At 44.6% G+C, this 26,952-nt stretch overlaps 1 protein-coding gene and 1 long non-coding RNA gene across 7 annotated transcripts; both read right to left on the bottom strand.

Annotated features, from left to right (window-relative positions):
* Positions 1-9,317: 9,317 nt before the first annotated feature.
* On the bottom strand, positions 9,318-14,171 carry LOC118388191 (protein ATP6V1FNB). The gene is made up of 3 exons (XM_035777009.2): positions 11,728-14,171; positions 10,169-10,350; positions 9,318-9,724 (listed from the first exon to the last, which is right to left on the bottom strand). The coding sequence occupies exons 1-3, from the start codon at positions 11,970-11,972 to the stop codon at positions 9,606-9,608; spliced, it is 546 nt and encodes a 181-aa protein (XP_035632902.1). The 5' UTR covers positions 11,973-14,171; the 3' UTR covers positions 9,318-9,605.
* Positions 14,172-14,973: 802 nt separating this feature from the next.
* On the bottom strand, positions 14,974-17,974 carry LOC127931986 (uncharacterized). Of its 6 annotated transcripts, XR_008143411.1 has the most exons (8): positions 17,949-17,974; positions 17,507-17,553; positions 17,214-17,436; positions 16,777-17,165; positions 16,458-16,687; positions 16,200-16,281; positions 15,927-16,115; positions 14,974-15,840 (listed from the first exon to the last, which is right to left on the bottom strand). It is a non-coding gene; the product is annotated as an uncharacterized LOC127931986 (long non-coding RNA). The 6 variants fall into 6 exon arrangements; XR_008143412.1 differs by lacking the exon at positions 17,507-17,553 and having other exon boundaries at positions 16,458-16,592; XR_008143415.1 differs by lacking the exon at positions 17,507-17,553 and having other exon boundaries at positions 16,458-16,545.
* Positions 17,975-26,952: the final 8,978 nt, after the last annotated feature.

Here is a 26,952-nt window from a genome sequence, read left to right as displayed (position 1 = left end):
ATATTTCCAAGTCCTATTCTTGAAGATCAAGGGGTATAACATTTATTGGAATTACTGGAATTCTGATACTTTGGTTTTGAATGTAAAGATATAATTTACCCATAAAACCATAAAGTAAAATGCAACATCCATATATGTCCAGGAAATGTAAACATTGATTTATCCTGCAATAGATCTCATTCAATTGGTAACATACATTTTTGTCTTCTTCTAATACCTCTGGAAGGGCATTAGAAGGGGCATTAAGGTATCCTACCCAACCCTGCACACAGGCTATAGACAGAATCTGTCAATTCTGTGCAAAATCCAATCCATAGATGTACAGTAGATTACAGTAGGTTATAATACAGTAGGTGGCAGTAGGCTATAATACTGTAGATTACAGTAGGCTATAATACTGTAGATTACAGTAGACTATAATACTGTAGATTACAGTAGGCTATAATACTGTAGATTACAGTAGACTATAATACTGTAGATTACAGTAGGTTATATATAGAAATAGAAAGAGGAGTGGGAGGCCCCGGTGCACAACTGAGCAAAAGGACAAGTACATCAGAGTGTCTAGAAACAGATGCCTCACAAGTCCTCAATTGGCAGCTTCATTAAATAGTACCCACAAAACACCAGTTTCACCGTTAACAGTGAAGAGGCGACTCCGGGATGCTGACCTTCTAGGAGTTCAAGTAACAGACGCATCTCAACATCAACTGTTCAGAGGAGACTGTGTGAATCAGGCCTTCATGGTCGAATTGCTGCAAAGAAACCACTACTAAAGAACACCAATAAGAAGAAGAGATTTGGTTGGGCCAAGAAACACAAGCAATGGACATTAGACCAGTGGAGATCTGTCCTTTGGTCTGATGAGTCCAAATGTGAGATTTTGTTTTATTTTTTAAAACATTTTAAAAAATTGTGTTCCAACTGCTGTGTCTTTGTGAGACGCAGAGAAGGTGAATGGATCATCTCTGCATGTGTGGTTCCCACCATGAAGCATGGAGGAGGAGGTGTGATGGTGTGGAGGTGCTTTGCTGGTGACACTGTAGGGGATTTATTTAGAATTCAAGTCACACTTAACCAGCATGGCTGCCACAGCATTCTGCAGCGATACGCCATCCCATCTGTTTGAGCTTAGTGGGACTATCATTTGTTTTTCAGCAGGACAGTGACCCAACACACCTCCAGGCTGTATAAGGGATATTTGGCCAAGAAGGAGAGTGATGGAGTGCTGCATCAGATGACCTGGCCTCTACAATCACCAGTACTCAGCAGATGTCTGAACTCCTTCAAGACTGTTAGAAATTCCAGATGAAGCTGGTCGAGAGAAGGCCAAGAGTGTGCAAAGCTGTCATCACAATTTGACCATGGAGGTCTGATTCATCCTGATTCACGCAGTCTCCTCTGAACAGTTGATGTTGAGATGTGTCTGTTACTTGAACTCTGTGAAACATTTATTTGGGGTGCAATTTCTGAGGCTGGTAACTCAAATGAACTTATCCTCTGCAGCAGAGGTAACTCTGGGTCTTCCTTTCCTGTGGTGGTCCTCATGAGAGCCAGTTTCATCATAACGGTTGATGGTTTTTACTACTGCACTTGAAGAAACGTTCTTGACATTTTCCGAATTGACTGACCTTCATGTCTTAAAATAATGACTGTCGTTTCTCTATGCTTATTTGAGCTGTTCTTGCCATAATATGGACTTTGTATTTGACCAAATAGGGCTATCTTCTGTATACCAACCATACCTTGTCACAACACAACTGATTGGCTCAAAAACTTAAAAAGTAAAGAAATTCCACAAATGAACTTTTAACAAGGCACACATGTTAATTTAAATGCATTCCAGGTGACTACATCATCACCCTGGTTGAGAGAATGCCAAGAGTGTGCAAACCTGTCATCAAGCAAAGGGTGGCTACTTAGAAGAATCTCAAATATAAAATGTATTTTGATTTGTTTAACACTTTTTTGGTTACTACATGATTCCATATCAAATAAAGCCCTTCTTACATCAGCTGATGTCACAAAGTTGTACAGAAACCCAGCTTGCAACCCCAAACAGCAAGAAATGCAGAAGTAGAAGCACGGTGGCTAGGAAAAACACCCTAGAAAGGCCAGAAACTAGGAAGAAACCTAGAGAGAAACCAGACTCTGAGGGGTGGCCAGTCCTCTTCTGGCTGTGCCGGGTGGAGATTATAACAGAACATGGCCAAGATGTGCAAACGTTCATAGATGATTCCATATGTGTTATTTCATAGTTGTGATGTCTTCACTGTTATTCTACAATGTAGAAAATAGTAAAAAATAAAGAAAAACCCTGAAATGGGTAGGTGTGTCCAAACCTTTGACTGGTACTGAATATCAGGAAATGTACGTAGTGAACTCGTTCGTATACATTGTAAATATTTAAATAGAATGCACTATTTCAGAATGTGACATACCGCTTGAATAGAATTCAGACTGGAATGAATTGAAGTTCGCAAATATCCCCCTATCTGCAAGGATGACCAATGGCAGAACACCTTATGGATATGAAAGTTGACCAATGGCAGAACACCTTATGGATATGAAAGTTGACCAATGGCAGAACACCTTATGGATATGAAAGTTGACCAATGGCAGAACACCTTATGGATATGAAAGTTGACCAATGGCAGAACACCTTATGGATATGCAAGTTGACCTATTTCCTTTACATGCCCCCATTTCCTAGTGGTTAATTTAAGCAAAAAGGCCCAAGGAGGTGTGGTATATGGCCAATATACCACGGCTAAGGGCTGTTCTTTAAGCACGACACAACGCAGAGTGCCTGGATACAGCCCGTAGCCATGGTATATTGGCCATATATCACAAACCCCAAAGGAGCCTTATTGCTGTTATAAACTGGTCACAAACGTAAGAGCAGTAAAACTAAATGTTTTTCATACCCGTGATATACGGTCCGATATACCAGGGTTGTCTGCCAATCAGCATTCAGGGCTCGAACCACCTAGTTTATAATAGTAGTTGTGTCATTTCCTCCTGGGTTATCAGTAGTTGTGTCATTTCCTAGTGGTTTATCAGTAGTTGTGTCCTTCCCTAGTGGTTTATCATTAGTTGTGTCATTTCCTAGTGGTTAATCAATCAGTAGTTGTGTCATTTCCTAGTGGTTTATCAGTAGTTGTGTCATTTCCTAGTGGTTAATCAGTAGTTGTGTCATTCCTAGTGGTTTATCAGTAGTTGTGTCATTTCCTAGTGGTTTATCAGTAGTTGTGTCATTTCCTAGTGGTTAATCAGTAGTTGTGTCATTTCCTAGTGGTTTATCAGTAGTTGTGTCATTTCCTAGTGGTTAATCAGTAGTTGTGTCATTTCCTAGTGGTTTATCAGTAGTTGTGTCATTTCCTAGTGGTTTATCAGTAGTTGTGTCATTTCCTAGTGGGTTATCAGTAGTTGTGTCATTTCCTAGTGGTTAATCAGTAGTTGTGTCATTTCCTAGTGGTTTATCAGTAGTTGTGTCATTCCCTAGTGGTTAATCAGTAGTTGTGTCATTCCCTAGTGGTTAATCAGTAGTTGTGTCATTTCCTAGTGGTTTATCAGTAGTCGTGTCATTTCCTAGTGGTTTATCAGTAGTCGTGTCATTTCCTAGTGGTTTATCAGTAGTTGTGTCATTTCCTAGTGGTTAATCAGTAGTTGTGTCATTACCTAGTGGTTTATCAGTAGTTGTGTCATTTCCTAGTGGTTTATCAGTAGTCGTGTCATTTCCTAGTGGTTTATCAGTAGTTGTGTCATTTCCTAGTAGTTTATCAGTAGTTGTGTCATTTCCTAGTGGTTTATCAGTAGTTGTGTCATTCCCTAGTAGTTTATCAGTAGTTGTGTCATTTCCTAGTAGTTTATCAGTAGTTGTGTCATTTCCTAGTGGTTTATCATTAGTTTTGTCCTTCCCTAGTAGTTAATCATTAGTTTTGTCATTTCCTAGTGGTTTATCAGTAGTTGTGTCCTTCCTAGTAGTTTATCAGTAGTTGTGTCCTTCCCTAGTAGTTTATCAGTAGTTGTGTCCTTCCCTACTAGTTTATCAGTAGTTGTGTCCTTCCCTAGTAGTTTATCAGTAGTTGTGTCCTTCCCTAGTAGTTTATCAGTAGTTGTGTCCTTCCCTAGTAGTTTATCAGTAGTTGTGTCCTTCCCTACTAGTTTATCAGTAGTTGTGTCATTCCCTAGTAGTTTATCAGTAGTTGTGTCCTTCCCTAGTAGTTTATCAGTAGTTGTGTCCTTCCCTAGTGGTTTATCATTAGTTTTGTCCTTCCCTACTAGTTTATCAGTAGTTGTGTCCTTCCCTACTAGTTTATCAGTAGTTGTGTCCTTCCCTAGTGGTTTATCATTAGTTTTGTCCTTCCCTAGTAGTTTATCAGTAGTTGTGTCCTTCCCTAGTAGTTTATCAGTAGTTGTGTCATTCCCTAGTGGTTTATCATTAGTTGTGTCCTTCCCTAGTGGTTTATCAGTAGTTGTGTAATTCCCTAGTTGTGTCCTTCCCTAGTAGTTTATCAGTAGTTGTGTCATTCCCTAGTGGTTTTCCTTCCCTAGTAGTTTATCAGTAGTTGTGTAATTCCCTAGTGGTTTATCATTAGTTGTGTCCTTCCCTAGTGGTTTATCAGTAGTTGTGTCCTAGTGGTTTATCAGTTGTGTCCTTCCCTAGTAGTTTATCAGTAGTTGTGTCAGTTTTGTCCTTTTCCTAGTAGTTTATCAGTAGTTTATCATTAGTTTTGTCCTTCCCTAGTGGTTTATCAGTTTTGTCCTTCCCTAGTAGTTTATCATTAGTTTGTCCTTCCCTAGTAGTTTATCTGTCCTTCCTAGTGGTTTATCATTAGTTGTGTCATTTCCTAGTAGTTTATCAGTGGTTTATCAGTAGTTTGTCCTTCCCTAGTGGTTTATCATTAGTTGTGTCATTCCCTAGTAGTTTATCATTAGTTTTGTCCTTCCCTAGTAGTTTATCAGTAGTTTTGTCCTTCCCTAGTGGTTTATCATTAGTTGTGTAAAGTGGTTTATCAGTAGTTGTGTCATCCCAGTGGTTTATCATTAGTTGTGTCCTTCCCTAGTAGTCCTTTAGTTGTGTCAGTTGTGTTTCCCTAGTGGTTTATCAGTAGTTGTGTCCTTCCCTAGTGGTTTATCAGTAGTTGTGTATTTCCTAGTGGTTTATCAGTAGTTGTGTCCTTCCCTAGTAGTTTATCAGTAGTTGTGTCTTCCCTAGTAGTTTATCAGTAGTTTGTCCTTCCCTAGTAGTTTATCAGTAGTTGTGTCCCCTAGTAGTTTATCAGTAGTTGTTCTTCCCTAGTAGTTTTCAGTAGTTGTGTCCTTCCCTAGTGGTTTATCAGTAGTTGTGTCCTTCCTAGTGGTTTATCAGTAGGGTTTATCAGTAGTTGTGTCCTTCCCTAGTAGTTTATCAGTAGTTGTGTCCTTCCCTAGTAGTTTATCAGTAGTTGTGTCATTCCCTAGTAGTTTATCAGTAGTTGTGTCCTTCCCTAGTAGTTTATCAGTAGTTGTGTCCTTCCCTAGTAGTTTATCAGTAGTTGTGTCCTTCCCTAGTAGTTTATCAGTAGTTGTGTAATTCCCTAGTGGTTTATCATTAGTTGTGTCCTTCCCTAGTGGTTTATCAGTAGTTGTGTAATTCCCTAGTGGTTTATCAGTAGTTGTGTCCTTCCCTAGTGGTTTATCAGTAGTTGTGTCCTTCCCTAGTAGTTTATCAGTAGTTGTGTCCTTCCCTAGTAGTTTATCAGTAGTTGTGTCCTTCCCTAGTAGTTTATCAGTAGTTGTGTCATTCCCTAGTAGTTTATCAGTAGTTGTGTCCTTCCCTAGTAGTTTATCATTAGTTGTGTCCTTCCCTAGTAGTTTATCATTAGTTGTGTCCTTCCCTAGTGGTTTATCATTAGTTTTGTCCTTCCCTAGTAGTTTATCATTAGTTTTGTCCTTCCCTAGTAGTTTATCAGTAGTTTTGTCCTTCCCTAGTGGTTTATCATTAGTTGTGTCCTTCCCTAGTGGTTTATCAGTAGTTGTGTCATTTCCTAGTGGTTTATCATTAGTTGTGTCCTTCCCTAGTAGTTTATCAGTAGTTGTGTCATTTCCTAGTGGTTTATCAGTAGTTGTGTCCTTCCCTAGTAGTTTATCAGTAGTTGTGTCCTTCCCTAGTAGTTTATCAGTAGTTGTGTCCTTCCCTAGTAGTTTATCAGTAGTTGTGTCCTTCCCTAGTAGTTTATCAGTAGTTGTGTCCTTCCCTAGTAGTTTATCAGTAGTTGTGTCCTTCCCTAGTAGTTTATCAGTAGTTGTGTCCTTCCCTAGTAGTTTATCAGTAGTTGTGTCCTTCCCTAGTAGTTTATCAGTAGTTTTGTCCTTCCCTAGTAGTTTATCAGTAGTTTTGTCCTTCCCTAGTAGTTTATCAGTAGTTGTGTCCTTCCCTACTAGTTTATCAGTAGTTGTGTCATTCCCCTAGTAGTTTATCAGTAGTTGTGTCCTTCCCTAGTAGTTTATCAGTAGTTGTGTCCTTCCCTAGTGGTTTATCATTAGTTTTGTCCTTCCCTACTAGTTTATCAGTAGTTGTGTCATTCCCTAGTGGTTTATAATTTATGTATCAAAACTTGCACAGGTAAAGTAAACAACATCAGATTTCCTAATAAGCTACAAGGTCAAATATCTCCACTGGTAAAATGGTAAACCACAACAGCCCACAATAACAATAGAGCTCAATGGTCTCCATTCTGTGTGATATTTGTAACAGTGTGTAATCTGGGTTATATGAGGTACTGCCAGGGTCAAGGCGGACACTAGAGAAGCCTTTCTTTCAGTGATTGAAATGGATACATCCTCCTGACATTTCAGTTCAGTGCAGGTGGTTTCACCTTAACAGAGACTCCCAGGGCTTCAGGTTACCTCACTGTGATGAGCTCATACAGGCCTTCTTGTTTCCATATTCAGGCTGAATCATCATATAACTTCACTGCAAATGTTTAGACGACTATGGGTCTTCGCCAATATCATTTACATAAATGGTGAACAAAACAGGCCCTAAAACGGAACCTTGCTGAACACCTTTTCGGTGTAATATAAACTGTAATCTATACAAGATTAAGCCAGTTTATTCCAGGGCTAAAACGTGACCATTGAGCATCCTTTGTTTAGTCCAGGAGCAGGCTTAATCTGGGTCCAGGAAAACATCACTTTAGTTTTCTACTTTGTCCCCCTGTGTTAGTGTTCAGTCTCAAACTAGGTTTCCATCCACATTTTTTATGCGAGTAAAGTACATGTCGGATAAAACATGTCATGACAGGCCTGATGGAAACAGCACATTTATGAGTAAACTTTCCAAATGTTGACAAAACAAAATACGCTAGACAAGGTGGGATCTATTTGTGTCTAAAATGAATAATGAGAGAAATGGAGATCAATATAACTAATATTGATATGCCAACTATGGTAACACTTTACAATAAGGTTACACGTCTAAAGGGTTTATATTGAGCTTATAAATACATTATGAATGATTATTTAATCATTTCTAAATACACTAAACCATTAAAACGGTTATATCGCATTGGTCAAAATAGTGCAATAACTTGTCAGCGTTTGCCAAATAGTGAGCCGATATTTACCTCCAGTTGTTATAAATGCACTTGTAGTGAAACACCAAATGGATCTCCCTCCTGGTCCTCTCCCCCTGCCTTACCCCTGATGGTAAACACAGAGCTGACCACGCCTACTGAAATACCTGATTGGGCAACGTCACCAGAAGATGGCTCAAGACAATCAACTGCGGAACCAGAATGGTATCAGGAAGGACCACCCTCTGCCCATATATGTACTGTTATAAGAGTAAGGGCACTGTCATAAACGGATGCCCATATATGTACTGTTATAAGAGTAAGGGCACTGTCATAAACAGATGCCCATATATGTACTGTTATAAGAGTAAGGGCACTGTCATAAACAGATGCCCATATATGTACTGTTATAAGAGTAAGGGCACTGTCATAAACAGATGCCCATATATGTACTGTTATAAGAGTAAGGGCACTGTCATAAACGGATGCTCATATATGTACTGTTATAAGAGTAAGGGCACTGTCATAAACAGATGCCCATATATGTACTGTTATAAGAGTAAGGGCACTGTCATAAACAGATGCCCATATATGTACTGTTATAAGAGTAAGGGCACTGTCATAAACAGATGCCCATATATGTACTGTTATAAGAGTAAGGGCACTGTCATAAACAGATGCCCATATATGTACTGTTATAAGAGTAAGGGCACTGTCATAAACAGATGCCCATATATGTACTGTTATAAGAGTAAGGGCACTGTCATAAACAGATGCCCATATATGTACTGTTATAAGAGTAAGGGCACTGTCATAAACAGATGCCCATATATGTACTGTTATAAGAGTAAGGGCACTGTCATAAACAGATGCCCATATATGTACTGTTATAAGAGTAAGGGCACTGTCATAAACGGATGCCCATATATGTACTGTTATAAGAGTAAGGGCACTGTCATAAACGGATGCCCATATATGTACTGTTATAAGAGTAAGGGCACTGTCATATACAGATACCCATATATGTACTGTTGTTAATGTGTGGGCAAGCAGCTGTGTGTCCTCCAAGTTTGTAGAGGGGAGGACACTCACGTGACCTCGAGTGAGGGATAAAAAGGTGTATATATAGAGAAACTGCCGATACTTCGGCGCTGACTTCTTGAATTCTGAATTCATTTAGACAACCGTTTGACTTCGGGTAATTGGCACCTGACTCAAATGACTTAAAGATTCTAACTTGTTGGATCTAAGAAGTGTCTCTCCGTTATATCGTTTAACTATTGAACAGCTGTCCTGTCGCTTGCGGCCTTGGTGCGTGTATACTGATGCAATAAGTCCAGAGAAAGTCTCAGTAACTTAACCTCTCGATTGAGCTCAGTACCTCGGCCTTGTTGCGTGCCACAGACTCTTCGATATTCCATTGGGGCTGGGGATCACCAGTAGGTTCTCTCATCCAGTCCAAACTTGAATCTCGAAATTCCAATTCAACCTCTCGGCAGTTAGAGGGGAGTCGCTACCTAACTAAATTCTCAGTCGCTACCAGGCAACTGATGAAGAGGTGACCAGACCATGCTAGCTTGTTAATTATAAACCACAACATTTCCGATGTGGGTTTCCTTGTTGCTCGGAGACCAGTTGAACCTGTGACCAACTCATGTCGAGCGTGGCAGCCTGCTTTCTCCTCATGCCTGGCAATTTTTTCACATCTATTATTTTCACACAGGAATGTTTAAACCACACAAACCCGACAGCAAATAACTAGAAAAACGTTTATCCAAACATATATTATAACACATTTTCTCCAACAGTTATAACAGTTTGTATACGTAAAGTAACAGTGTTTTCATAAGGATTGCATATGAACATAATTTATAGCTAACACACATCTGTATATCCTATAGAAGAGAATATATATTGTTATAAATCAAACAGAGATAGCATGCTTATACAGCAGAAAAACAAATTAAAGTTAATCTTCATCAAATATCGAGAGAATTTAAGAGTAAAGTATAAAACCCGCTGAAAACTGAAGCCTTTCGCTCGTCATCCAAGACGATCCGTTTCGGAGGGAAAATGGAATATTCCATTCCTGGCGTAAAAATTGTTCCTCACGACTCCTGATCTCCCATTGGCTGGCGACCCGTAGTCTCTTCCATAGTCACCTACACACAGATGGAATGTTGACGTTGTAATAGCCCATTTAAATGTCTATTTCAATGTCTTTCTTTTACCGCGCATTGCTTTGTGATAAACACGCTCAAACAAACACACATTAGTTTGTGATCCTTTCAAACATCTTTATTTTCTTATTGTATTTTATTTGATAATGTTATATTTATTAGCCAGGGAAATAGCATTGAGGATGAACATGATATGTTTCCATTCTGACTATATGAAGCATCCCAGAACCAATCTCCATCCATAGTCATTATAAAGGCTTGCTTATAACCAGCAATGAAGCATTATACCGGCAGACATAGTGTTATTACATGGTGTTATTAAGTGTTACCAAACATTTCACCAACTCTCCATCCATAGTTATATAATGTCATACACGCTTATAACAAGTACTCAAGCTTCGAGTACAAGATTACCAAACATCTCACCCAGTCTCCATCCGTAGTCCCAGGAAGACAGTAGAGGGTAGTCAAACTTCTCCTCTGGGCCTTTCTGGGTGCGTGTATGGAGGTACAGGCTACGCCCCTTCCCCTCCTTGGAAAAACCCTGGTAGAGAGATTCCTTGGTCTGGGGTGTCACTTCTCTCATCAGGGGAGCCTCGCTCAGTGATCTGGGTTGAAGGTTACCAGGAACATATTGATGTCTACCGGAATTATGTTTTAAATCCTCAAAGTGACCTGGGTTGAAGGTTACCAGGAACATCATTCAGGTAGACATTAATACGTTTTAAATCCTCAAAGATTTTTGATATGAATTTGTACTGTTGTAATTTTTCTAAAAATGGCCTCGTCTGGTGTATTCTGAGCCTGTGTGGGGACAACTGAATGGGTCCATCTTAAAGGTTGAGTTCTTTCTCATTAAACCAAAAAGGTGGCGTCGCTGTATCTAGTGGCCCGAGGCTTAGACACCGAGGCTTAGACCCCTAGGTTTAGACCCCTAGGTTTAGACCCCTAGACCCCGAGGCTTAGACCCCTAGACCCCTAGGTTTAGACCCCTAGACCCCGAGGCTTAGACCCCTAGGCTTAGACCCCTAGGCTTAGACCCCAAGGCTTAGACCCCTAGGTTTAGACCCCTAGGCTTAGACCCCTAGGTTTAGACCCCTAGGCTTAGACCCCTAGGTTTAGACCCCTAGGCTTAGACCCCTAGACACCTAGGTTTAGACCCCATAGGCTTAGACCCCTAGACCCCTAGGTTTAGACCCCTAGACCCCTAGGCTTAGACCCCTAGACCCCTAGGTTTAGACCCCCCTAGGTTTAGACCCCTAGGTTTAGACCCCTAGTTTTAGACCCCTAGACCCCTAGGCTTAGACCTCTAGTTTCAGACCCCTAGACCCCTCGGCTTAGACCCCTAGACCCCTAGTTTTAGACCCCTAGGCTTAGACCCCTAGTTTTAGACCCCTAGGCTTAGACCCCTAGTTTTAGACCCCTAGGCTTAGACCCCTAGACCCCTTGTTTTAGACCCCTAGACCCCTAGGCTTAGACCCCTAGGTTTAGACCCCTAGGTTTAGTCCCCTAGGCAGTGAAGTAAAGTAAGTCCCTGACATCCTAAAGAGCTCATTACATTTCATATGCTCCGGCATGACAGAAAAAATGGTCCAATTTACACACTTATCAAGAGATCATCATCTCTACTGCCTCTGAACTGTCGGACTCACGAAACACAAGTTCTGCAGTTTATACATTTTGTCTGAGTGTTTTGGAGTATGCCCCTTGCTGCCCCAAAAAAAGGAAATAAGACATTTGATGTATAGCACTTACTTTTGATACATAAGTACATTTTAAACTAGATAATTTTACTCAAGTAGTATTTTACTGGGCACTTTCAGTTTTATTTGGTCATTTTCTATTGAGGTATCTTTACTTTTACTCAAATATGACAATTGGGAACTTTTCCACCACTGGGCTTAGGTTACCACACACATTTTGGCGTAGTCGGCAAAATCAATAATTGTGGTACTCAAATAAAATGTACGAATTAATTCACTCACCTGTCCATAGGCACTGCAGCCTCTCTCCTCCTCTCCAGGGTAGATAACACAGGAGGCAGGATGGTCTTAGTGGTCAGGGGGAGCTCAGGGAGCCTCAGCCTTATCTGCTCATTGGCCCTGCGGGAGACGAAACTGGTGGGGTAGTCTCGTCCGTAGCGGCTCTTCCAGGCCAGCCGGGTATAGCACTCCTTCTCAATCTGCTCCCGGTAACAGTTCTGGTTCTCGGTGGTCAGGAGGTTCCTCATCCTCGAGAGTGTTCTGTCCAGTTCTAGAATGTCCTGTACCTCTTCTAGTGTGTCCTATCCTGTTCTAAAATACCCTGTTCTGTTCTAGAATGCTAGTGTCTGTTCTAGGATGTCCTGTACTGTTCTGACCTGTCTGTAGAATAGGCTTTTGCTGCACTGGTTGGCTGGTTCTGCTGTTCTAGTGTCCTGTCCCTGTTGGTTTCAGAGTGGAGACTTCCGGAATATTGATCTTCTCCCTCACTGAACCAGAACTCTGTCTGCTTTTCCACAGGTATTATCTCAGTCAGAAACCTAACCTAACCTTGTGGCTCAGATTCAGAAACCTAAGAACAGTTTGTCAGGTTGCTCTCTCTCTCTCTATGGTTAACCAATCAGAGACCAGAACATTCCAGACAGGTGCCTTTGTGTGTGTGTGTGTGTCTAGAAAACAGATTTCATTTTACCTGCCAGCCTCACTGCCCCCACCAGCCAGCTGACAGTACTTCAGAACATGACGGAACATTTAGGGGTGTTTTGGCCTTTCTAGGGAGTTTTTCCTAGCCACAGTGCTTCTACACCTGCATTGCTTGCTGTTTGGGGTTTTAGGCTGGGTTTCTGTACAGCACTTTGAGATATCAGCTGATGTACGAAGGGCTATATAAATAAATACATTTGATTTGAACACAGCATATACAGAACGAGTGAGAGCAGTTCTGCTTCCAGTCCAGATGGTGGCGCTGTAACTTTAAAGTAGTGTTTTCTCTCTGTGAGTCCGCATACTGTGGTCCCTGCTGAGCAATGATACTTTAAGAGAACCTCCATGTTTATCCCAGGAATAGGCTTAATATGGGTCTGAAAACCGGTGCATACCGTCTGTATAAAAGAGTACTGATTTACCCGGCAACACAGTTTTTTAAAGGTGCATGTTTGCCAAGACTCTGGGATGCCGTCCGCTATCCTTGCTATCCGGGATCCTTGGGACGTCCCTAACCAATTGAAGCTGACATTTAAAACAGGTAAGGGTTGGGGGGGGGGTGTTGATGTGGGTGTGTCCTTGCCACCACCAAGACACACCCATCTGTCAGAGCCTTGTCCGCAGCCCCCCCCCCAAACAAAGCTCCTGCAGGTTGAGTTCAATAACCAGGGGCGTTTCTAGGATTTGAAGACATTTAGGGGTTCAGCCCAAAACCGGTAGTGGGGTCCAGGGCCATTATCCCTTGCCAAAAATAAAACCATTTTCAACAACTAAAGGCATGAATTTGGTTTGAGATGAACATTGCTAGAGTAGATACTTCAGGTAACTTGGACCTTCCACAGAAGACACCGTCAGTACTCAATTACAGTAGCTAAAAAAACACCTTCAAACAGACTCTGACCTGTCCAATGAGCCAAACTGATTAATGAATCCCAGAGACGGAGAAACTAAATCCTCAGCCTCTCTCTGTCCCTGATACTGGAGCTCAGCCTCTCTCTGTCCCTCTGATACTGGAGCTCAGCCTCTCTCTGTCCCTGATACTGGAGCTCAGCCTCTCTCTGTCCCTCTGATACTGGAGCTCAGCCTCTCTCTGTCCCTGATACTGGAGCTCAGCCTCTCTCTGTCCCTGATACTGGAGCTCAGCCTCTCTCTGTCCCTCTGATACTGGAGCTCAGCCTCTCTCTGTCCCTCTGATACTGGAGTTCAGCCTCTCTCTTTCCCTCTGATACTGGAGCTCAGCCTCTCTCTTTCCCTCTGATACTGGAGCTCAGCCTCTCTCTGTCCCTCTGATACTGGAGCTCAGCCTCTCTCTTTCCCTCTGATACTGGAGCTCAGCCTCTCTCTTTCCCTCTGATACTGGAGCTCAGCCTCTCTCTTTCCCTCTGATACTGGAGTTCAGCCTCTCTCTTTCCCTCTGATACTGGAGCTCAGCCTCTCTCTGTCCCTCTGATACTGGAGCTCAGCCTCTCTCTGTCCCTCTGATACTGGAGCTCAGCCTCTCTCTTTCCCTCTGATACTGGAGCTCAGCCTCTCTCTGTCCCTCTGATACTGGAGCTCAGCCTCTCTCTGTCCCTCTGATACTGGAGCTCAGCCTCTCTCTGTCCCTCTGATACTGGAGCTCAGCCTCTCTCTGTCCCTCTGATACTGGAGCTCAGCCTCTCTCTGTCCCTCTGATACTGGAGCTCAGCCTCTCTCTTTCCCTCTGATACTGGAGCTCAGCCTCTCTCTTTCCCTCTGATACTGGAGCTCAGCCTCTCTCTTCCTCTGATACTGGAGCTCAGCCTCTCTCTGTCCTCTGATACTGGAGCTCAGCCTCTCTCTGTCCTCTGATACTGGAGCTCAGCCTCTCTCTGTCCCTCTGATACTGGAGCTCAGCCTCTCTCTTTCCCTCTGATACTGGAGCTCAGCCTCTCTCTTTCCCTCTGATACTGGAGCTCAGCCTCTCTCTTTCCCTCTGATACTGGAGCTCAGCCTCTCTCTGTCCCTGATACTGGAGCTCAGCCTCTCTCTGTCCCTCTGATACTGGAGCTCAGCCTCTCTCTGTCCCTCTGATACTGGAGCTCAGCCTCTCTCTGTCCCTCTGATACTGGAGCTCAGCCTCTCTCTTTCCCTCTGATACTGGAGCTCAGCCTCTCTCTGTCCCTCTGATACTGGAGCTCAGCCTCTCTCTGTCCCTCTGATACTGGAGCTCAGCCTCTCTCTGTCCCTCTGATACTGGAGCTCAGCCTCTCTGTCCCTCTGATACTGGAGCTCAGCCTCTCTCTGTCCCTCTGATACTGGAGCTCAGCCTCTCTCTGTCCCTCTGATACTGGAGCTCAGCCTCTCTCTGTCCCTCTGATACTGGAGCTCAGCCTCTCTCTGTCCCTCTGATACTGGAGCTCAGCCTCTCTCTGTCCCTCTGATACTGGAGCTCAGCCTCTCTCTGTCCCTCTGATACTGGAGCTCAGCCTCTCTCTGTCCCTCTGATACTGGAGCTCAGCCTCTCTCTGTCCCTCTGATACTGATCAGCCTCCCTCTTTTTCCCTGATAGCTCAGCCTCTGTCCCTCTGATACTGGAGTTCAGCCTCTCTCTTTCCCTCTGATACTGGAGCTCAGCCTCTCTCTGTCCCTCTGATACTGGAGCTCAGCCTCTCTCTTTCCCTCTGATACTGGAGCTCAGCCTCTCTCTTTCCCTCTGATACTGGAGCTCAGCCTCTCTCTGTCCCTCTGATACTGGAGCTCAGCCTCTCTCTGTCCCTCTGATACTGGAGTTCAGCCTCTCTCTTTCCCTCTGATACTGGAGTTCAGCCTCTCTCTTTCCCTCTGATACTGGAGCTCAGCCTCTCTGTGTCCCTCTGATACTGGAGTTCAGCCTCTCTCTTTCCCTCTGATACTGGAGCTCAGCCTCTCTGTGTCCCTCTGATACTGGAGTTCAGCCTCTCTCTTTCCCTCTGATACTGGAGCTCAGCCTCTCTCTTTCCCTCTGATACTGGAGCTCAGCCTCTCTCTGTCCCTCTGATACTGGAGCTCAGCCTCTCTCTTTCCCTCTGATACTGGAGCTCAGCCTCTCTCTTTCCCTCTGATACTGGAGTTCAGCCTCTCTCTGTCCCTCTGATATTGCCCACATTGTATAAATACATACTCCCAGTCTTTGTTTCCTGGCAATAATCACTTTCCTCTTGAAAATAGAGCCTCCTCTCTCCTGTCCCTTGCTGCCGTCCTCCACTCCCAGACTTTCCTCTGTACTTGAAATAAATGCCTGCCCTGAGTATCTCTACACCATCACTGTCTATATCAGGCTTTAACCTGTCATCTCTACACCATCACTGTCTATATCAGGCTTTAACCTGCTCCTGTCATCTCTACACCATCACTGTCTATATCAGGCTTTAACCTGTCATCTCTACACCATCACTGTCTATATCAGGCTTTAACCTGTCATCTCTACACCATCACTGTCTATATCAGGATATTAATCACTGTCATCTCTACACCATCACTGTCTATATCAGGCTTTTAACCTGCTCCTGTCATCTCTACACCATCACTGTCTATATCAGGCTTTAACCTGTCATCTCTACACCATCACTGTCTATATCAGGCTTTAACCTGCTCCTGTCATCTCTACACCATCACTGTCTATATCAGGCTTTAACCTGCTCCTGTCATCTCTACACCATCACTGTCTATATCAGGCTTTTAACCTGCTCCTGTCATCTCTACACCATCACTGTCTATATCAGGCTGTTAACCTGTCATCTCTACACCATCACTGTCTATATCAGGCTTTTAACCTGTCATCTCTACACCATCACTGTCTATATCAGGCTTTAACCTGTCATCTCTACACCATCACTGTCTATATCAGGCTTTAACCTGTCATCTCTACACCATCACTGTCTATATCAGGCTGTTAACCTGCTCCTGTCATCTCTACACTATCACTGTCTATATCAGGCTTTAACCTGTCATCTCTACACCATCACTGTCTATCAGGCTTTAAACTGCTCCTGTCATCTCTACACCATCACTGTCTATATCAGGCTGTTAACCTGTCATCTCTACACCATCACTGTCTATATCAGGCTTTAACCTGCTCCTGTCATCTCTACACCATCACTGTCTATATCAGGCTTTAACCTGCTCCTGTCATCTCTACACCATCACTGTCTATATCAGGCTTTAACCTGCTCCTGTCATCTCTACACCATCACTGTCTATATCAGGCTTTTAACCTGCTCCTGTCATCTCTACACCATCACTGTCTATATCAGGCTTTAACCTGTCATCTCTACACCATCACTGTCTAGATCAGGCTTTAACCTGCTCCTGTCATCTCTACACCATCACTGTCTATATCAGGCTGTTAACCTGCTCCTGTCATCTCTACACCATCACTGTCTATATCAGGCTGTTAACCTGTCATCTCTACACCATCACTGTCTATATCAGGCTTTAACCTGTCATCTCTACACCATCACTGTCTATATCAGGCTTTAACCTGTCATCTCTACACCATCACTGTCTATATCAGGCTTTAACCTGCTCCTGTCATCTCTACACCATCACTGTCTATATCAGGCTTTAACCTGTCATCTCTACACCATCACTGTCTATATCAGGCTTTAACCTGTCATCTCTACACCATCACTGTCTATATCAGGCTTTTAACCTGCTCCTGTCATCTCTACACCATCACTGTCTATATCAGGCTTTAACCTGTCATCTCTACACCATCACTGTCTATATCAGGCTTTAACCTGCTCCTGTCATCTCTACACCATCACTGTCTATATCAGGCTGTTAACCTGTCATCTCTACACCATCACTGTCTATATCAGGCTTTAACCTGCTCCTGTCATCTCTACACCATCACTGTCTATATCAGGCTTTAACCTGCTCCTGTCATCTCTACACCATCACTGTCTATATCAGGCTTTAACCTGCTCCTGTCATCTCTACACCATCACTGTCTATATCAGGCTTTAACCTGTCATCTCTACACCATCACTGTCTATATCAGGCTTTAACCTGCTTTAACTGTCTATATCAGGCTTTCCTGTCATCTCTACACCATCACTGTCTATATCAGGCTATTAACCTGCTCCTGTCATCTCTACACCATCACTGTCTATATCAGGCTTTAACCTGTCATCTCTACACCATCACTGTCTATCAGGCTTTAACCTGCTCCTGTCATCTCTACACCATCACTGTCATATCAGGCTGTTAACCTGCTCCTACCATCTCTACACCATCACTGTCTATATCAGGCTGTTAACCTGTCATCTCTACACCATCACTGTCTATATCAGGCTGTTAACCTGCCATCTCTACACCATCACTGTCTATATCAGGCTTTTAACCTGCTCCTGTCATCTCTACACCATAACTGTCTATATCAGGCTTTAACCTGCTCCTGTCATCTCTACACCATCACTGTCTATATCAGGCTGTTAACCTGTTATCTCTACACCATCACTGTCTATATCAGGCTTTTACCTGTCATCTGTACACCATCACTGTCTACATCAGGCTTTAACCTGTTATCTCTACACCATCACTGTCTATATCAGGCTGTTAGCCTCTACCTTGCTCATTAAAACTACTACATCCCCACTACTAAGTGCTTGCTTGGCCAATACATCAACTGCCTTGTTCCCCTCCACATGGGCTGGGCCCCAAGTAATCCTAACCTGGGGTATATATTATATATTATATTTATAATCCTAACCTGTAACCCATCTGTCTCATCCTACCATGGGTTTGTAGCACATCATAAATCAGAGCGAAAGGACTGGAGACTCATTAACACTATAGATGGACAGCTATTCAGAGATGGCTCCATAACAACATGGCTGTACTAAAATCTACAGGGACTTAATATAATAATATCTATCCTTCTATGTGGCCGTCTCTCTTATCTCTTAGCCTTCTATGTGGCCGTCTCTCTTATCTCTTAGCCTTCTATGTGGCAGTCTCTCTTATCTCTTAGCCTTCTATGTGGCAGTCTCTCTTATCTCTTAGCCTTCTATGTGGCAGTCTCTCTTATCTCTTGGCCTTCTATGTGGCAGTCTCTCTTATCTCTTAGCCTTCTATGTGGCAGTCTCTCTTATCTCTTAGCCTTCTATGTGGCAGTCTCTCTTATCTCTTAGCCTTCTATGTGGCTGTCTCTCTCTCTTAGCCTTCTATGTGGCCGTCTCTCTTATCTCTTAGCCTTCTATGTGGCCGTCTCTCTTATCTCTTAGCCTTCTATGTGGTCGTCTCTCTTATCTCTTAGCCTCTTAGCCTTTATCTCTTACGGCCCGATCCGTGTGGGGTGGAGGGCCTGATCCGTGTGGGGTGTAGGGCCCGATCCGTGTAGGGCCCGATCCGTGGGGTGGAGGGCCCAATCTGTGGGGTGGAGGGCCCGATCTGTGGGGTGGAGGGCCCGATCCGTGGGGTGGAGGGCCCGATCCGTGTGGAGGGCCCGATCCGTGGGGTGGAGGGCCCGATCTGTGGGGTGGAGGGCCCAATCTGTGGGGTGGAGGGCCCGATCCGTGGGGTGGAGGGCCCGATCCGTGTAGGGCCCGATCCGTGGGGTGGAGGGCCCGATCCGTGTAGGGCCCGATCCGTGGGGTGGAGGGCCCAATCCGTGGGGTGGAGGGCCCGATCCGTGGGGTGGAGGGCCCAATCCGTGGGGTGGAGGGCCCGATCCGTGTAGGGCCCGATCCGTGGGGTGGAGGGCCCGATCCGTGTAGGGCCCGATCCGTGGGGTGGAGGGCCCAATCCGTGGGGTGGAGGGCCCGATCCGTGGGGTGGAGGGCCCAATCCGTGGGGTGGAGGGCCCGATCCGTGTAGGGCCCGATCCGTGGGGTGGAGGGCCCGATCCGTGTAGGGCCCGATCCGTGGGGTGGAGGGCCCAATCCGTGGGGTGGAGGGCCCGATCCGTGGGGTGGAGGGCCCAATCCGTGGGGTGGAGGGCCCGATCCGTGGGGTGGAGGGCCCGATCCGTGTAGGGCCCGATCCGTGTAGGGCCCAATCCGTGGGGTGGAGGGCCCGATCCGTGTAGGGTGCAGGGCCCGATCCGTGGGGTGGAGGGCCCGATCCGTGGGGTGGAGGGCCCGATCCGTGGGGTGGAGGGCCCGATCCGTGGGGTGGAGGGCCCGATCCGTGTTGGGTGGAGGGCCCGATCCGTGGGGTGGAGGGCCCGATCCGTGGGGTGGAGGGCCTGATCCGTGTAGGGCCCGATCCGTGGGGTGGAGGGCCCGATCCGTGGGGTGGAGGGCCCGATCCGTGGGGTGGAGGACCCGATCCGTGGGGTGGAGGGCCTGATCCGTGGGGTGGAGGGCCCGATCCGTGGGGTGGAGGGCCCGATCCGTGGGGTGGAGGGCCTGATCCGTGGGGTGGAGGGCCCGATCCGTGTAGGGCCTGATCCGTGGGGTGGAGGGCCCGATCCGTGGGGTGGAGGGCCCGATCCGTGGGGTGGAGGGCCCGATCCGTGTGGGGTGTAGGGCCCAATCCGTGTGTTCATATTTCATGTCTATTCATGGTTATTCACACTTACCTGGTAGTTGGATGATCACCAATACCCCTGTTACTCATCACCAATACCACTGTTACTCATCACCAATACCCCTGTTACTCATCACCAATACCCCGTTACTCATCACCAATACCCTGTCACTCATCACCAATACCCCTGTTACTCATCACCAATACCCCTGTTACTCATCACCAATACCACTGTTACTCATCACCAATACCACTGTTACTCATCACCAATACCACTGTTACTCATCACCAATACCCCTGTTACTCATCACCAATACCCCTGTTACTCATCACCAATACCCCTGTTACTCATCACCAATACCCCTGTTACTCATCACCAATACCCCTGTTACTCATCACCAATACCCCTGTTACTCATCACCAATACCACTGTTACTCATCACCAATACCCCTGTTACTCATCACCAATACCCCTGTTACTCATCACCAATACCACTGTTACTCATCACCAATACCCCTGTTACTCATCACCAATACCACTGTTACTCATCACCAATACCCCTGTTACTCATCACCAATACCCCTGTTACTCATCACCAATACCCCTGTTACTCATCACCAATACCCCTGTTACTCATCACCAATACCCCTGTTACTCATCACCAATACCCCTGTTACTCATCACCAATATCCCTGTTACTCATCACCAATACCCTGTTACTCATCACCAATACCCTGTTACTCATCACCGATACCACTGTTACTCATCACCAATACCCCTGTTACTCATCACCAATACCACTGTTACTCATCACCAATACCCCTGTTACTCATCACCAATACCCCTGTTACTCATCACCAATACCCTGTTACTCATCACCAATACCACTGTTACTCATCACCAATACCACTGTTACTCATCACCAATACCCCTGTTACTCATCACCAATACCCCTGTTACTCATCACCAATACCCTGTTACTCATCACCAATACCCCTGTTACTCATCACCAATACCCCTGTTACTCATCACCAATACCCCTGTTACTCATCACCAATACCACTGTTACTCATCACCAATACCCCTGTTACTCATCACCAATACCCCTGTTACTCATCACAATACCCTGTTACTCATCACCAATACCCTGTTACTCATCACCAATACCCCTGTTACTCATCACCAATACCCTGTTACTCATCACCAATACCCTGTTACTCATCACCAATACCCTGTTACTCATCACCAATACCACTGTTACTCATCACCAATACCCTGTTACTCATCACCAATACCCTGTTACTCATCACCAATACCCTGTTACTCATCATCACATCACCAATACCCTGTTACTCATCACCAATACCCCTGTTACTCATCACCAATACCACTGTTACTCATCACCAATACCCCTGTTACTCATCACCAATACCCTGTTACTCATCACCAATACCCCTGTTACTCATCACCAATACCCTGTTACTCATCACCAATACCACTGTTACTCATCACCAATACCCTGTTACTCATCACCAATACCCTGTTACTCATCACCAATACCCTGTTACTCATCACCAATACCCTGTTACTCATCACCAATACCCCTGTTACTCATCACCAATACCCTGTTACTCATCACCAATACCCCTGTTACTCATCACCAATACCCTGTTACTCATCACCAACCCCTGTTACTCATCACCAATGTTACTCATCACCAATACCCTGTTACTCATCACCAATACCCTGTTACTCATCACCAATACCCTGTTACTCATCACCAATACCCCTGTTACTCATCACCAATACCCCTGTTACTCATCACCACCTGTTATATCACCCTGTTACTCATCACCAATACCCTGTTACTCATCACCGATACCACTGTTACTCATCACCAATACCACTGTTACTCATCACCAATACCCTGTTACTCATCACCAATACCCCTGTTACTCATCACCAATACCCCTGTTACTCATCACCAATGCCCTGTTACTCATCACCAATACCCCTGTTACTCATCACCAATACCCTGTTACTCATCACCAATACCCCTGTTACTCATCACCAATACCCCTGTTACTCATCACCAATACCCCTGTTACTCATCACCAATACCCCTGTTACTCATCACCAATGCCCCTGTTACTCATCACCAATGCCTGTTACTCATCACGATGCCTGTTACTCATCACCAATACCCCTGTTACTCATCACCAATCACCCCTGTTACTCATCACCAATACCCCTGTTACTCATCACCAATACCCCTGTTACTCATCACCAATACCCCTGTTACTCATCACCAATACCCTGTTACTCATCACCAATACCCCTGTTACTTACTGTTACTCATCATCACCAATACCCTGTTACTCATCACCAATACCCTGTTACTCATCACCAATACCCTGTTACTCATCACCAATACCCTGTTACTCATCACCAATACCCCTGTTACTCATCACCGATACCCCTGTTACTCATCACCAATACCCTGTTACTCATCACCAATACCCTGTTACTCATCACCAATACCACTGTTACTCATCACCAATACCCCTGTTACTCATCACCAATACCCCTGTTACTCATCACCAATACCCCTGTTACTCATCACCAATACCACTGTTACTCATCACCAATACCCCTGTTACTCATCACCAATGCCCTGTTACTCATCACCAATACCCCTGTTACTCATCACCAATACCCTGTTACTCATCACCAATGCCCTGTTACTCATCACCGATACCCTGTTACTCATCACCGATACCCCTGTTACTCATCACCAATACCACTGTTACTCATCACCAATACCACTGTTACTCATCACCAATACCCCTGTTACTCATCACCAATACCCCTGTTACTCATCACCAATACCACTGTTACTCATCACCAATACCCTGTTACTCATCACCAATACCCCTGTTACTCATCACCAATACCACTGTTACTCATCACCAATACCCCTGTTACTCATCACCAATGCCCTGTTACTCATCACCAATACCCCTGTTACTCATCACCAATGCCCTGTTACTCATCACCAATACCCTGTTACTCATCACCAATACCACTGTTACTCATCACCAATACCCCTGTTACTCATCACAATACCCCTGTTACTCATCACCAATGCCCTGTTACTCATCACCAATATCACCCTGTTACTCATCACCAATACCCTGTTACTCATCACCAATACCCTGTTACTCATCACCAATACCCCTGTTACTCATCACCAATACCCTGTTACTCATCACCAATACCCTGTTACTCATCACCAATACCCCTGTTACTCATCACCAATACCCCTGTTACTCATCACCAATACCCCTGTTACTCATCACCAATACCCCTGTTACTCATCACCAATACCCTGTTACTCATCACCAATACCCCTGTTACTCATCACCAATACCCCTGTTACTCATCACCAATACCCTGTTACTCATCACCAATATCACCCCTGTTACTCATCACCAATACCCCTGTTACTCATCACCAATACCCTGTTACTCATCACCAATACCCCTGTTACTCATCACCAATACCACTGTTACTCATCACCAATACCCCTGTTACTCATCACCAATACCCCTGTTACTCATCACCAATATCCCCTGTTACTCATCACCAATACCCTGTTACTCATCACCAATACCCCTGTTACTCATCACCAATACCCCTGTTACTCATCACCAATACCCTGTTACTCATCACCAATACCCCTGTTACTCATCACCAATACCCCTGTTACTCATCACCAATACCACTGTTACTCATCACCAATGCCCTGTTACTCATCACCAATACCCTGTTACTCATCATACCCAATACCCTGTTACTCATCACCAATACCCTGTTACTCATCTGTTACTCATCACAATACCCCTGTTACTCTCATCACCAATACTCATCCCTGTTACTCATCACCAATACCCTGTTACTCATCACCAATACCCCTGTTACTCATCACCAATACCCCTGTTACTCATCACCAATACCCTGTTACTCATCACCAATACCCTGTTACTCATCACCAATACCCCTGTTACTCATCACCAATACCCCTGTTACTCATCACCATCAATACCCCTGTTACTCATCACCAATACCCTGTTACTCATCACCAATACCCCTGTTACTCATCACCAATACCCCTGTTACTCATCACCAATACCCTGTTACTCATCACCAATACCCTGTTACTCATCACCAATACCCCTGTTACTCATCACCAATACCACTGTTACTCATCACCAATACCCTGTTACTCATCACCAATACCCCTGTTACTCATCACCAATACCCTGTTACTCATCACCGATACCACTGTTACTCATCACCAATGCCCTGTTACTCATCACCAATACCCCTGTTACTCATCACCAATACCCCTGTTACTCATCACCAATACCCTGTTACTCATCACCAATACCCCTGTTACTCATCACCAATACCCCTGTTACTCATCACCAATACCACTGTTACTCATCACCAATACCCCTGTTACTCATCACCAATACCCTGTTACTCATCACCAATACCCCTGTTACTCATCACCCCTGTTACTCATCACCAATACCCTGTTACTCATCACCAATACCCTGTTACTCATCACCAATACCCTGTTACTCATCACAGATACCCCTGTTACTCATCACCAATACCCTGTTACTCATCACCGATACCACTGTTACTCATCACCAATACCACTGTTACTCATCACCAATACCCTGTTACTCATCACCAATACCCCTGTTACTCATCACCAATACCCCTGTTACTCATCACCGATACCCCTGTTACTCATCACCGATACCCCTGTTACTCATCACCGATACCCCTGTTACTCATCATACCCCTGTTACTCATCACCAATACCACTGTTACTCATCACCAATACCACTGTTACTCATCACCGATACCCCTGTTACTCATCACCAATACCCCTGTTACTCATCACCAATACCACTGTTACTCATCACCAATACCCTGTTACTCATCACCAATACCCCTGTTACTCATCACCAATACCCCTGTTACTCATCACCAATACCCTGTTACTCATCACCAATACCCCTGTTACTCATCACCAATACCCTGTTACTCATCACCAATACCCCTGTTACTCATCACCAATACCCTGTTACTCATCACCAATACCCTGTTACTCATCACCAATACCCCTGTTACTCATCACCGATACCACTGTTACTTATCACCGATACCCCTGTTACTCATCACCAATACCACTGTTACTCATCACCAATACCCATGTTACTCATCACCAATACCCCTGTCACTCATCACCAATACCCCTGTTACTCATCACCAATACCCATGTTACTCATCACCAATACCACTGTTACTCATCACCAATACCCTGTTACTCATCACTGATACCCCTGTTACTCATCACCAATACCCCTGTTACTCATCACCAATACCCTGTTACTCATCACCAATACCCGTTACTCATCACCAATACCCTGTTACTCATCACCAATACCACTGTTACTCATCACCAATACCCCTGTTACTCATCACCGATACCCTGTTACTCATCACCAATACCCCTGTTACTCATCACCGATACCACTGTTACTCATCACCGATACCCCTGTTACTCATCACCAATACCACTGTTACTCATCACCAATACCCCTGTTACTCATCACCAATACCCCCTGTTACTCATCACCAATACCACTGTTACTCATCACCAATACCCTGTCACTCATCACCAATACCCCTGTTACTCATCACTGATACCCCTGTTACTCATCACCAATACCCCTGTTACTCATCACCAATACCCCTGTTACTCATCACCAATACCCCTGTTACTCATCACCAATACCACTGTTACTCATCACCAATACCCCTGTTACTCATCACCAATACCCCTGTTACTCATCACCAATACCCCTGTTACTCATCACCGATACCCCTGTTACTCATCACCAATACCCCTGTTACTCATCACCAATACCCCTGTTACTCATCACCAATACCCCTGTTACTCATCACCAATACCACTGTTACTCATCACCAATACCCCTGTTACTCATCACCAATACCCCTGTTACTCATCACCAATACCACTGTTACTCATCACCAATACCCCTGTTACTCATCACCAATACCCCTGTTACTCATCACTGATACCCCTGTTACTCATCACCAATACCCCTGTTACTCATCACCAATACCCCTGTTACTCATCACCAATACCACTGTTACTCATCACCAATACCCCTGTTACTCATCACCAATACCCCTGTTACTCATCACCAATACCCCTGTTACTCATCACCAATACCCATGTTACTCATCACCAATACCCGTCACTCATCACCAATACCCCTGTTACTCATCACCAATACCCCTGTTACTCATCACCAATACCCGTTACTCATCACCAATACCCCTGTTACTCATCACCAATACCCCTGTTACTCATCACCAATACCCCTGTTACTCATCACTGATACCCCTGTTACTCATCACCGATACCCCTGTTACTCATCACCAATACCCCTGTTACTCATCACCAATACCACTGTTACTCAACTTTTATTTTGTGTCTAGAATGTCTATATTTACATACATATTGTGTCTGATTTCCAACTGAATTCTTCTCCATATTATAGCAATAGTAGCAATGTAAAAACATCACATTTGAAAAAGCATGGAAAGGAAATATTTTTGTCTTGTCCTTCAGATGATCTTGCGATGAAGCACACAATTACCGAGGGACGCCTCTGTGTTTGCGTACTAGTCGGAACTAGGAAACGGTGAAATGTCCAACTTACTAACTGGTTGTAGTTATACACGTGCTGCGTTCAACTTGTTAGGAAGTCAGACATTTCAGCGTTCCCTCGTTCTGACAGGCACATTTCAGCGTTCCCTAGTTCTGACAGGCACATTTCAGCGTTCCCTAGTTCTGACAGGCACATTTCAGCGTTCCCTAGTTCTGACAGGCACATTTCAGCGTTCCCTCGTTCTGACAGGCACATTTCAGCGTTCCCTCGTTC

Source organism: Oncorhynchus keta, chromosome 10 (assembly GCF_023373465.1).
Source record: "Oncorhynchus keta strain PuntledgeMale-10-30-2019 chromosome 10, Oket_V2, whole genome shotgun sequence".
NCBI classification, from domain to species: domain Eukaryota; kingdom Metazoa; phylum Chordata; class Actinopteri; order Salmoniformes; family Salmonidae; genus Oncorhynchus; species Oncorhynchus keta.
The sequence above is the reverse complement of the archived record's forward strand: the minus strand, read 5'-3'. Positions and strand labels throughout refer to the sequence as shown.

Coding starts and splice junctions, on each gene's coding strand:
- LOC118388191 (XM_035777009.2), bottom strand. CDS start 11,972: ATGAGGAACCTCCTGACCACCGAGAACCAGAACTGTTACCGGGAGCAG. Junction 10,351..11,727: donor GCTGCAGTGCCTATGGACAG/GTGAGTGAATTA, acceptor CCTTCAACCCAG/ATCACTGAGCGAGGCTCCCC. Junction 9,725..10,168: donor GGACTACGGATGGAGACTGG/GTGAGATGTTTG, acceptor ATCTGTGTGTAG/GTGACTATGGAAGAGACTAC.